The sequence below is a fragment of the Sinocyclocheilus anshuiensis genome, unplaced genomic scaffold, assembly GCF_001515605.1.
Source record: "Sinocyclocheilus anshuiensis isolate Anshui unplaced genomic scaffold, SAMN03320099.WGS_v1.1 scaffold128, whole genome shotgun sequence".
Taxonomy (NCBI): domain Eukaryota; kingdom Metazoa; phylum Chordata; class Actinopteri; order Cypriniformes; family Cyprinidae; genus Sinocyclocheilus; species Sinocyclocheilus anshuiensis.
The window spans coordinates 41,358-54,368 of NW_015555710.1; the positions used below are offsets into that span (position 1 = coordinate 41,358).

Genomic DNA, 13,011 nt, shown 5'->3' on the forward strand with positions numbered 1-13,011 from the left:
GTACAGGTTTATGTGTGTGTGTGTGTGTGTGTGTGTGTGTGTGTGTGCATGTTTATGTGGTTTATGAGGACACAAATTTGTATAATAACATGGGTATGACATAGGTATTACAACGAGAAGGTGATTTATGAGGACATTTTCAGTGTCCCCGTAATTCAAAAGGCTTATAAATAATTCAGAATGAGTTTTTTTGAAAATCTAAAAATGCAGAAAGTTTCCTGTAAGGGGTAGGTTTTGGTGTAGGGTTTGTGTAGGGCAATAGAACATACGGTTTGTACAGTATAAAAACCATTACGCCTATGGAGAGTCCCCATAAACCATAAAAACATACCTGTGTGTGTTGAGAAACATTCATGCATATTCTGTGCATGTTCATGGTTATATGCAGTATGTTTCGTGAGTGTGGGTTCTTGTATGTGTTGTGTGAAAGCGGTTTTGTATCTCTTACCACTGAGTCAACGATGAAGCTGCAGGCTATGATCTCTAGTGAGTCTATGATGTTGCTGATGGGCTTGCACTGGGCGATCTCCATTTCCAGCTGCACATACGGAGACAGACATTAGTTTAACTGATTAAGTTGCAGTGTTATATAACAAAGTGCTGCTCTTTTGGACTTTATCTTGTATTAGCATACTCACAGAGTGCTTGACCCACTCCGTATATTGTGAAAAATATCCCACAATGTTCTTAATGAATTTATCAGTCCCCTGTGACATATTAACAACAACACAACAACAAACTGTTAAAACATATACATACAGAGCATTTATAACTGACCTATTAAAATATATATAATATCTTCCCCAGTATTGTTGTAAAAAACTAAACATCTTTAAAACAAGATAAATAATGAAGTTTTTTTTGCAGTCTATGGTTGTATAGATCCAGATTAATAATCAGTAAATTAATGAATTAGATTAATAAATGAAATAAATGTATGTGTACCTGTTTGACCACATGTGAGGCATTGTTAGCGATGAGGTACTCTACTGCCTCGATGGCATTCAAGACATTTGTCACTTTAATCTAGAGGAAAAACCATGAGGAATATCACATAATTATTAACATGATCTATTTATAAATCTATTTGAACACCTTTCCACTTTTGTAACAGTGTGCAAATGTCATTGCATTACACAAATATCAAAAACCAAGAACCATTTATTATATAGAAAGTTTTACATAAAGATTTGTGTGTATTTACTGTACTTACAGGTAGTTCTCTGGATGTTTTCTGAAGCAGTTTAATGCTTTGACTTAGAGTACCCTACAAGAAAAAAAAACAGATTCTATTTAAATAAATATAAAATACTATATAAATCACTTACAATCTGGTCAACCCTCAAAGAGTCACTGGTTTCTTTCATTCTAATTCTTTTAAATCTTTTCAGTAAGTCAGGCTCAAGTGTGCTCTTTTGAACCCATTTCTTAAGTCACCGAATTACAGTTGCTGAAAAATCACACAGAACAAACACAATGAGCCAAAAAGAGGACACCTACACAAACTTGCAAACACAAACATTTACAGAACACATCTGAACTACTAAAGTGGTCCACATTTACTAAAACACAGTTTTCAAAAGAACATTCATTTTTTGGATGATCACATCACAGTACCAACTGTTGGCTTACCCTTGCTTTCACAAATTTCTTTGGTTCCATTAAAAAAAAGAATAAAGAATAAAGCTTAGAATAAAATTTCCTGTGTCCTCGTAAATAAAACAGCTTGAAAACATACTAAAAAAGTTTTCTATGGGGGTTATGTTTAGGGGTGGGGTTAAGGGATAGTAAATATGACTAGTTCAGTATAAAAACAATTATGCCTATGGAGAATCCCCGTAAACCATATATATGCCAGTTTGTGTGTGTTTGTTTTTGTACCTACAGTATTAACCATATTTTGGATACAAAGTTGTACCCAGAAATTAGCTACCCCTTACAAAACCTCCTTTTGGGGACATCATCATATATAAAAATGGTATAAAAATAAAGTAAATACTTTTTTACATTGTAAAGTTTTCTGTTAGATTTAGGTTATAGTATTTATAACTAGCTGTATTTAAAAAACAGAAGTGTGTGTGTGTGTGTGTGTGTTTACCATAGCCTGTTCCATTGGCACCACTTTTTCTTTGTGGATTTGTCTTATACTGCTGGCATGACCCTTAAGCGCATTCTCAAGAGCCCCTCGTGGCTGAGAAAAAGATAGAGAGAAAGAAATAGAATTGTCCTTCCATAAAAACACATTAAAATCACTTTCACTTGTTTCCTTAATTTGTCCAATAACAAATTCAGCAGTGGACATACATGCATCACAAGAGAATTAAGATCTGTCACTTTTGTATTTTATTTTCTGAAAGTCAGAAACATTTTTACCACATCTTTAACAGCAATGCACATTGGAAATTTGAAACATTTTGGGAATAAATTGCAAGATGAAATAATCTAAGGCTAATTTCAGAGCTAGAATGTTATTAACCCTAAACAAATACAATTAAATTGTTTTTTAATTATTGCAATATTGTTGGTCAATATGGAAATGGGACTAAAACTGTTGCAGCTGTATTTCTGCGAATTTCTGCAAATTGATAAAAATAATTTTAATTCAGTAAATATTGAAATGTTTAATTTATTCACTCTTTGTGTAGATTATATATGAATGGTTTTAAAATTTGTATAATTAATTTTTACATTTTAAGATTTAATGGCTGGGTCTGGGTCATACTCCTACTTGAAAAGGCAAAGACTTACAATAATAAAGGTAGAATTTGACTTATTTAACTGCAATATTAACAAACAGGCTCACGTCTCAGACCAACATTGCTGTAAAAGACCCTCAGTCATATTCCCATAAGCACATACACACATTGCAGCTCCACACATCCTGTAGCGGTGTGTTTTCCCCTCATGAATGAAGTGCTTGTGTCCCTCTACACTGGAGGGGAGATCACTATAAAAAGGTTCAAAATGTTCCAGAGACTGGCCTCTTAGTTTGATACACACAGTAAATAATACCTAACCTAATGTCTTCAAATATTACACATGAAGTGGCTGGAATCATTACTAACTGAAAGTGATTTGTATTTGACTCACCAGTTGGTCTGCTTGAGCTTCAAGTTCATTTGCATAGGACAAAAGATCCACAACTGTCACTCCTTTATTCACCTGTCAAACAAATCATTCTCATTAAAATGTCTTGTGTTGTTGTGTCTGTAAGTGTCTGTGAGAGTGTGTTGGTTACCTCAGTTAGATAAGCCTGATAGTCGATATCTCCAATGCCTGTGTTGGCAAAGTCAATGAGGTTATCTTTGCCCTCCTGTTCCAGAAGAAACATCCCCTGGAGATCCACATTCACACTGTTAAATATCTTGGTCAGTTCCGGGTTATACTGTTAAGAAATCACAAACACATGGTTAAAGAATTGATGTCATGCTCAGTATGTAGGTATACACAAAAGTATATTAAATGCTTTTTGTCTTTCTTAAATCCGCTCACGCACCACTGTGGCATTGAGAAACTTGTTGAAGTTGAACTTAGTCTCCAGTTGTAGTGCAGAATATAAACCATTATTCTCATAACAATCTCTAAAAGCAGGAAAAAAAGTAAAAAAAGAGAATGAACACATCTTCTCACAGAGTAAACAGCCTTCTGTGTCGAATTAATTATTTATTCATGTCATTCCAAAATCATAAGATGAAACTTTGGTTTACCTTAATAACACAAATTAGGGTATGTTTAATGAAACCTAAGAGAATTCCGTTCCTCCACTGAAAGTTAACCAAAACAGAAGACTTGGATTAAACCACATATTGTCATTATTAACTTTTTGAAGTGTCAAAGTTTTAGTGTAATGGACTTTCAGTGGAAGAACAGAAATCTCTCTGGTTTCATTATAAATAGTATCTTCATTTGTATTTTGAAGAAAGTCTTAAGGGTTTGGAATGACATGAGGGCATGTAACTGATGACAGAATAGCTCTTCAAGATTAACTACTTGTAACTGATCTTTAGCATTGATCTTTGCTCACACACTTACCTGTACATACTGCCAATAGTAAGGTCGATGTTTGGGTCTTGAAACAGCATACCAGGAAGGAAGTTCTTTTTGGCAGGATGTACCATATATGGTGTGTCGATGATCTGAACAGCATTTTTTTTTTAAAAACACAAATTTATGTGTCAAAAAGTTCATTTTCCATATGCTAATCATAAAGATTGGAGATGGTAATTCTGTCATGATTTACAAAAAATCCATTTACACATTTGTGTTGTTGCAAACGTGTATGACACCCGCTCACTACATGGACTCTCACACTACACAGACTGTTACACTATACCCTGGACTACATTTCCCATCATCCATTGCACTGATTACACACAGCTGTAACCAATCACACACTCACCTGAAAGCTATTACACACACTATATAAATCAGTCTCACACCACCATTCACTGCCGAGTATTGTTTAGCGTTTATCACTGTTTAGTTGATAGCTACTTTACGGAGCCTGCTCTATCTTTCCCAGTTTATTCATAGTCTTGCCTTGCCTGTTTTTCCCGTGTTTTGATTCTCGCCTGTGTATTTCGGATTACCCCCTTCGTCTTCTTTTAATAAAAAGCTTGCATATGGATCTGCACGTCTCTCGTCTGCTCCGTTACAACTTGCTAAAATTCATGTATATAACATAAGCCACAAGTAGGATCTTCTAAATGTATTTGAGGTCAGACTCCGAAGTGTTTGTATGTAAATGCTTTGCTATCTATGATCTGAAACTAACCCAGATTTACTTATGAACTACCAACCCCCATTTTTAAACTTTTGCTTAAGCACACACACACAAACACAAACACACACACGGGGGAAGTCGTGGCCTAATGGTTAGAGAGTCGGACTCGTAACCCAAAGGTTGCGGGTTTGAGTCTCGTACCGGCAGGGATTGTAGGTGGGGGGAGTGAATGTACAGCACTCTCTCCCACCACTCTCAGTCATACCACGACTGAGGTGCCCTTGAGCAAGGCACCGAACCCCCAACTGCTCCCCGGGCGCCGCAGCATAAATGGCTGCCCACTGCTCCGGGTGTGTGTTCACGGTGTGTGTGTGTTCACTGCTGTGTGTGTGCACTAAGGATGGGTTAAATGCTTGGCCACATGTCACTTCACTTCACTTCACACACACACAACCCAAGCTTAACCACAGTTTAACATAAATACAAGGACTCTAGTGTTGTGAGTAATTTAAGAATATACTGGTCTGTTTCTCTTCTCCCTTCCAAAAAAACTACACCGAGTTTGTGCTTACATCTGTAATTACAAGTGGGCAAGAAGTAACCCAAGATAGCTGATTTACTTATGTATAGTTTTTTTTTTTTTGTAAATATAAGCTGTTATCTACTGTTAAACACAAAATCAAATTGTTGTTTCTTATTATAGAGTAGTGAACCAGTACCTTAAAAATCTGTCTGTTAGCCAGCGGCTCACACACAAGCTTCTCTATGTTTCCCCCAACAACAAATGTGGTGACGACAACTCCCATGAGCACCCAGGAGAAGATGAAACTGAAGCCAACAGAACTGACCATCAAGACAACCAAACAAAAAGAATGCAAAAGAATTTTAGTATCTAACTTTAACTATCATCAAATATATATTTTATAAGCACTTTGTGGCAAGGTATTGTGTTATTGTATACAGTATATGTTGTTTTGGTGTTGTCATTGTAACTCACGCCATCAGTAGGTTTCCTCCGGTGTTGGACAGACAGCCACGTGTTGTGGGTGTAGCATTTTTATCATAGCCACATGATCCACACAGCAGACCCAGGAAATTAAAGGCCAGAACCAACACAACCATACAGCAAAACACCACACACCCTATCCATCTAAAGACACAAACACAAAGATAAAGACATACTGAGCGAAGGTGAGAGTGTACACTGCATTGGTCTACAAATATTTAGTTTGTTGTCAGTCATTTATTTTTACAGAAATTAATAATTTTATTCAGCAAGGATGCATTAAATTGATCAAAATTGACAGTACAGACATTTATAATGTTACAAAAGATTTCAATTTCAAATAAATGCATAAAAATGTCCTGAAAACAAAAAAATGTATCATGGTTTTCACCAAAATATTACAGTTTTTTTCAGCTGCTTACACACATTTTCAAAACTTTGCCTCTTTTTTCAAAACTTTACACACAAATCCAAAAATTGCACACACAAAATGCAAAATGCCTCACATATCTTGCCAAATGAAGCACTGCATTCAAAATATCACAAACACATCTCAAAAGCAAACATATACAAACACCTTTGCCATAATATTAATTCCTGTTACACAGAAAATTATGTTGTATTTTGCAAAAAGTGTTTTATGAAATAAAATCTGAGTCTGAGAATTAGCGTATGGTTTTGCAGATTTGGTGTGTGGTTCTGGTGTTTGAGTGTCAGGTTTCAGAAACCATGTGACAAGTAAAGATTTTGTGTGTAAGCAGCAGTTGAAATAAACTGTAAGCAGCACAATTATTTTCAACATTGATAATAATAAGAAATGTTGCTTGAGCACCAGATAAACATATTCAAGCATGTTAGAATATTTCAATATAACCATTATTAACAATATTTTTACTGTGTTTTTGGATCAAATAAATGTAGCTTGGGTGAGCATATCATATTTTTTTCAAAAACATTTTGATCGGTATTGCATAAATATTTTGCACTTTTAAATATGTCATTAATAATCAGGGCAGCGTTTCCCAAAAGAATCCTAAGCTTAAGTATATTGTAGACCCATTGAAACCAATGGACCTACAATCAACTTAGGCTTACGATGCTTTTGGGAAACGCAGCCCAGTTCAGTTTGGTTCTGCACATGCTATTAGCATTAATGTAAATTTATTTGTCACTACTAGAATTTTCTAGCAGCATTTGGTTGTCACTCCCGTCAATAACATCCCAGAAAAAGAGTTTACAGAAGTACCTGTAGAAGTCCAGCTGGTCGATCTGTGGATAGTACGCTTCAATGTTCTTCTGGCTCTCCGTCAGGAACTTTGTGAAGTTCTCAAGTGCTGGTTCTAACGGGAACATCTTTGTGAAGCCAATTATCTCTCCACCAGACTTATCGAGCAGCCCTTTCACTTCTTCAACAGATAAAGAAAGACAAAGTGAATATGTGTTTGTGAATATGGAGGGATACTCTGTTGTACATAGTTGAGGAAAACTTACTGGGTAGAGCTTCATTTTTAAAGAGAGACAGATGGGTTGCCGTATGCACAAGGACAGATATGAGAACAACAGCAGAATCATATTCAATGTTTTTCTGTGTTTTCTTTAGTTACAGAGAACAAATTAGGTTAGCATGGAGAAAGAGAACAAAGAAAGCTGTAGGCCTAATAATAGTACCAACAGATGCTCTGTTGCAATGGGTTTATGAAGGCAGCACATTAAGGCATCATAGGCAATATTCCCTATGTAGGCAGCGAAGCAGCACAACAGGTTTTGGGACAGAGCTAGACAGATGTATAAAGAGAATGCCCTCACCCGACACAATTTCTTTTGTCTGTTCGCTGACCAACCTTGGTGTGTCATTAAAGGAAGAGTAGCCCTAAAGAGATAAACAAAAAGAAAAGGAGGTGAAAACTGTCACAGTACATTACAGGAGACTTAAAGATGGTGCATGATAAAGATAGACCCATCTGACCTTCTGTACAATATTGCTGAGGTCTGTTTTAAGCACAGCATCCAGACTGGCCAAAGGTGCCTCAACATCAGGCAACTATTGGATGACACACAGAAGTTACAATTAAACCACACAGATTTTTGTCCAATCAAAAGCTCTCTTGAATGACAATGCCCTTTCCATTAGTACCACCTGCAACTGTCTAGCAAGTCAGCCAATCATTGATCATGACTGTAAAGTAATTAAAGCTTACTGGCATTTCAATTTGGCATTAAGCACAAATTGCAATGAACTTTTCTTCCCTATGATTACATATATCTAAGTGAAATGGCTTAGACTTAGACTTTAAAGGGGTCATGACATGGATTTTATTATTTTAATATGTTCCTTAAGGTTTACTTATAATGTTAAAAAAACAAATAAATATGTGGAACAATGATTTTCAACCCTCATTCTGACCTTCTCTCTAAAACGACCTGTTTTAAGGGGCGGGTCCTTTAAGGCTGGTCAGTAATCAGCCACTGTTATGATTGGCTAATGTCATTTAAGCTATGAAATTTGCAGGATGTATTAAACATACAAAGACCTATTCTATGTCAAAAGATCAAGGGAAATTTGGTTTCTCATGTCATGACCCTTTTAACAACAAAAAAAAAAAGTTTATGTGACAGGACTTGATTTTGACAATCGAGAATGTGGGGATGTTCATCACTGAAATTAAAATTCATGTTTAGGGTTAGAAGTTAAGATGGCAACACTTTACCTAACAATACCTAACATTAACCAACAAGGAGCAGTAATTTTCTTAAAGTATTTATTCATCTTTGTTACTGTTAGTTAATAAAAAGAAAACTGTTCATGGTAACACTTTAGAATACTGTTCCGTCATTAATGAATAACTACACAAGAACACATGAGTAACGCAATATTAGCACTCTAGTAACTACTAGTATCTAACAAGAAACTCTGATTAATCAATTAGTAAGTAATAGTGCTTAGTCGAATGTGCTAGGTCACTATTAGCTAATCAGTAACTACTATTTTTCATACCTCCTTAAGAACTACTGTATACAGGTTCATAATTAATATGAATAATACATAATGTATAATCAATTCTAAAGTGAAGGTCATGGTAACCCATTAGTAATGACTCAAGTATTACCAAATTCTTCAGAGGGAATTACTAATTATTTGGATCAGTATTCTACAGTGAATAACGTGATAACTCCCTATAATTACTGAAATCATTCTAAACTTTTGAGGTTTTTGTAAGGTTCTGGTTAGTAATTCATTTTGCTAGATTTGGTAACACTTAAATCATTACTAGCGGGTTACCATGATCTTCACTTTAGAATACTGATCCAAATAATTAGTAGTTTCTTCAGAAGGATGTAGTAACACTTGAGTCATTACTATCCAAAACCTTACAATATCATAACGTTCATTATGCATAATTCACATTAATTATGAACCTGTATACAGTAGTTCTTAGGAGTTCTCCAGGATATATGAAAAAAATAGCAGTTATTGATTAGCTAATAGTGATCTACCAGTTTCAACTGAGCGCTATTAGTTACTAAACCGTTAATCAGAGTTTCTTGTTAGGTAATAGTAGTTACTTACTACAATGTTAATAGTGCATTAGTCATTTGTTCCTGTGTAGTTATTCGTTGACAATGGAATACTATTCTAAAGTGTTACCCTGTTCATTATTAATTCATGTCAGCTCTGGTTCATTAAATAATAACAGATACATCTTTTGATTTTAATAATGTATTAGTAAATGCTTTATAAGTATTTTTAAATATGAAATTATTTTTTAAATACTGTAAGAATGGTTTACGTTTTGTTGTCTCTGCACATAAAACTGAGACAGAATAACAAGAAATATTTCACCTTAAAGTACTGTCTAATAATTGACAGTTTCCTATATACCCTGATACACACATATGTGACCACAAAACCAAATAAGGGTAAATTTTTCGAAATTGAGATTTATACATCATCTGAAAGCTGAATAAATAAGCTTTCCATTGATGCATGGTTTATTAGGATAGGACAATATTTGGCCGAGACACAACTATTTGAAAATCTGGAATCTGAGGGTGAAAAAAAATCAAAATATTGAACCTTTAAAGTTGTCCAAATGAAGTTCTTAGCAATGCATATTACTAATCAAAAATTAAGTTTTAATATATTTACAGTAGGAAATTTACAAAATATCTTCATGGAACATGATCTTTACTTAATATCCTAATGATTTTTGGCATAAAAGAAAAATCAATAATTTTGACCCATACAATGTATTTTTGGCTATTGCTACAAATATACCCCAGCGACTTAAGACTGGTTTTGTGGTCCAGGGTCACATATGTACAATATATATGGGTTGTGGGTTGTGTGTGTGTGTGTGTGTGTCAGTGTTACCCCATGAAAGTTTGCGCTGAGAGCGAGCTGGCTGAGTGTTCCGCGGATGGTATTGCAGGTGTGTGTTACATCTCCATTAGAGCAGGCCGGGTCGTTGAGTGTGTTTGAGAGAGACGCACGTTCAGACTGAAGAGAGTTCTGGAGTCTGCCTGTCCCTTCCTGCATGATCTCCAGTGATGTGGTCACACTCTCTAACGCCTCTTTGGCCTCCCGCATGGCTGCAGTACACACACACAGAGAACACCTTCATTACAACACATGCTCACATGCAAATCATAAATGAACCGTTGGGAGGGATTACACTACTGCAAATACACAACTGATCACAAAATATTTTTACGTATATGCCATTTTCTATATAAATGTGTTTTTGTCTTTCTATTCAGATTTTTCTTTAGCTATTAAGATTCTCATTTCATCATTAAACAAAAACATGATGAAATGCAAAAACAAATATGGCAGCAATGCATAAAGATACACAACAATACTTAAAACAACAACAGGATGCACAACAACCACAATTTCTACGTTCACAAAACGCGTGGGTGAAACCACTGACTTTTACCTTTAATAGCACCCTCCACTTTAACTTTTATCCAAAATCACAATAAACAGAAACAGAAAGGAACAAATTAACATGAATAATATTACCATGAGTGTGTGTTTTGTGGTGTTCCTGTAGCTCAAAAAGTAGAGCATGGTAGTAGCAACATTAAGGTCATGGGTTCAATGAATATTTTAAAAAGTATTCTATTTATTTATTTTGCTTTTGGTAATTTCTCTTTATTATATAATTTATAATAGGTATTTTTGGATTGTTTTTAGGTAATGTTATTTTTAGTTGTCTTTAAATTTGGTTTCTTTTTGTCATTTGCTACCTTCTGGTCCAGGCCTCTCTTGCAATACTTATAGTACTTCTACAATGTGCACATGTGTGAGCAGGACAGTGAAAAACTGTGAAGGTGAACAGTTAGGGTATGACATTTAAGGTTTGTCAGTGTAGTTTGATTTTAGTTTTATTAGATTAAACTATGAAACCCCATTCAAGAATAAGAACGAAGAGAATAAGTAGCTATTGTAAGTAATTAACTTCAAATTGCTCCTTAAATAAGCTGAAATAAAAGGAAATCCAATCCTGTCTCATCTTTATGACTTTAATTGTGACTTTATACCTCAAAATGTGACAATAAATCTCACAAATGTGACTTCTGGTAATTGTGACTATATCCAACAGTTGCTGTTTTATGTCTCGTACTTTATAGCTCACAATGTGAAATTGAACTACTATTTTTTATTCAGGTTATTCAGGATAGCACTGAAATGCCACATGTTAAAAAGTAAGAGCAGTTTGGTGAAGTGTGTGTATTTGATTGGTTTTGCACCTGCTGTCATGCGAAGAGCATTGTCTAAAGCAGGCACCACTTCTCTCTCCAGATGATTATGAATCTGTCCTCCCAGCAGAGTCCCAATATCTGAGAAACCACAATGATAACGAATTAACAATTAGTAAACACAGCTCCAACAAGTACAATGATGCTCAAAAGTTTGCGGTCAGTAAGATTTTTTTTTTTTTATTATTCAAAGAAATTAATAGTTTTATTCAGCAAGAATGCATTAAATTTATCAAAAGTGACAGTGAAGACACTGACATTATTAGAAAAAAATTCTTTCAAATAAATGCTGTTCTTTTGAACTTTCTATTCATCAAAGGATCCTGAAAAAAATGTATCAGTTTCCACAAAAAAAATAACTGTCAACAATGATAATAATAAGAAATGTTTCTTGAGCATCAAACCGACATATTAAAATGACTGGAATAATGGCTGCTGAAGATTAATGTTTGGAATCACAAATATATTTAAACAGTTATTTTGAAGTGTGATCAAATTTCACAATATTACTGTTTCACTGTATTTGCAAAACTCCAACAGACCCCAAACTTTTGAATGTTAGTGAATGTTCACATTGATACATACTGTAACAGAGGAAGAAAGACAGAATACTTACTGTCTAAGTCTGATAATACTTTGTTCTTGGCTGTTATGTACTGTGCAGACAGGTAGTCTATTTGCTATAAAATAAAAGAACAAAAACAAACAGTTTTAGCTTTAGTGTGTGAAAATATGTTCATGTGTGTCTTATGATCAGGCCCACACAGAATCTAAACCCACAAAATCTGCAGATTTGAATTCGTAGCTAATGTGATTAGCTTTTCAGCTAACAATAACAGTCAGTGTAATAGCTTTGTTTACACATTTTATCACTTTTACTCTACCGTCTGAACCTGTTTATGACTTACCGCTGGTGTGTAATTGGCAAAAGATTTCAGGTCTCTTATGTTAGTGCTGACTAAGTGCCTAGTGCTCTTGATCTGATTTGTGATGTTCTGATTTGCTGCACAGGCGACCGTCACTCCCACTCTGTAAACAAAGCAATACACACACATAAATAGTTTAAAGGGGTCATATGATGCGATTTCAATTTTTCCTTTCTCTTTGGAGTGTTACAAGCTCTTGGTGCATAAAGAAGATCTGTAAAGTTGCAAAGACTAAAGTCTCAAATCCAAAGAGATATTCTTTATAAAAGTTAAGATTCAGCCACGTCTACCTAAAACGGCTCGTTCTAACATGCCCCCACATGTCTACGTCACGATGTGGGAAGATTTGCATAACACCGCCCAAATGTTCACGCAAAGAAAGAAGGCGTAACTTTTATTCTCGTTGTAGTATTGTTGCTGCCGCCATGTCGTGGAGACGCTGTGTGTTTCGCTGTGAAAGCGAAACTACTTTGTTTGGCCTTCCAAAAGAGGATGATATCCGCTTCGTCATGCCTAGAGCCTAGAGCTGATCCGTGCTGGTTGCTGAGGAAATACTACAACGTTGCGCTGTGGATCGCCGGATCGGCTTTCAC

At 35.2% G+C, this 13,011-nt stretch overlaps 1 protein-coding gene across 7 annotated transcripts in view; it reads right to left on the reverse strand.

The window, feature by feature from the left end:
• The window catches only part of prom1b (prominin 1 b), a 35,253-nt gene that overhangs the window by 6,905 nt on the left and 15,337 nt on the right, over positions 1 to 13,011 (reverse strand). For 3 of the 7 annotated variants that reach the window (XM_016464919.1, XM_016464918.1, XM_016464915.1), the window contains exons 5-25: positions 12,401 to 12,521; positions 12,109 to 12,172; positions 11,484 to 11,573; positions 10,667 to 10,690; positions 10,102 to 10,319; positions 7,696 to 7,770; positions 7,536 to 7,599; positions 7,221 to 7,229; positions 6,976 to 7,135; positions 5,721 to 5,873; positions 5,443 to 5,566; positions 4,033 to 4,136; positions 3,497 to 3,581; positions 3,239 to 3,385; positions 3,091 to 3,162; positions 2,099 to 2,191; positions 1,633 to 1,650; positions 1,214 to 1,267; positions 946 to 1,026; positions 639 to 707; positions 449 to 538 (exon numbers count right to left, since the gene is read on the reverse strand). In XM_016464919.1, the coding sequence (XP_016320405.1) occupies positions 449 to 538; positions 639 to 707; positions 946 to 1,026; positions 1,214 to 1,267; positions 1,633 to 1,650; positions 2,099 to 2,191; positions 3,091 to 3,162; positions 3,239 to 3,385; positions 3,497 to 3,581; positions 4,033 to 4,136; positions 5,443 to 5,566; positions 5,721 to 5,873; positions 6,976 to 7,135; positions 7,221 to 7,229; positions 7,536 to 7,599; positions 7,696 to 7,770; positions 10,102 to 10,319; positions 10,667 to 10,690; positions 11,484 to 11,573; positions 12,109 to 12,172; positions 12,401 to 12,521 (1,915 nt within the window). The remainder of the gene's footprint in view (positions 1 to 448; positions 539 to 638; positions 708 to 945; positions 1,027 to 1,213; positions 1,268 to 1,632; positions 1,651 to 2,098; positions 2,192 to 3,090; positions 3,163 to 3,238; positions 3,386 to 3,496; positions 3,582 to 4,032; positions 4,137 to 5,442; positions 5,567 to 5,720; positions 5,874 to 6,975; positions 7,136 to 7,220; positions 7,230 to 7,535; positions 7,600 to 7,695; positions 7,771 to 10,101; positions 10,320 to 10,666; positions 10,691 to 11,483; positions 11,574 to 12,108; positions 12,173 to 12,400; positions 12,522 to 13,011) is intronic. The other 4 variants (XM_016464917.1, XM_016464916.1, XM_016464920.1 and 1 more) reach the window with 4 other exon arrangements.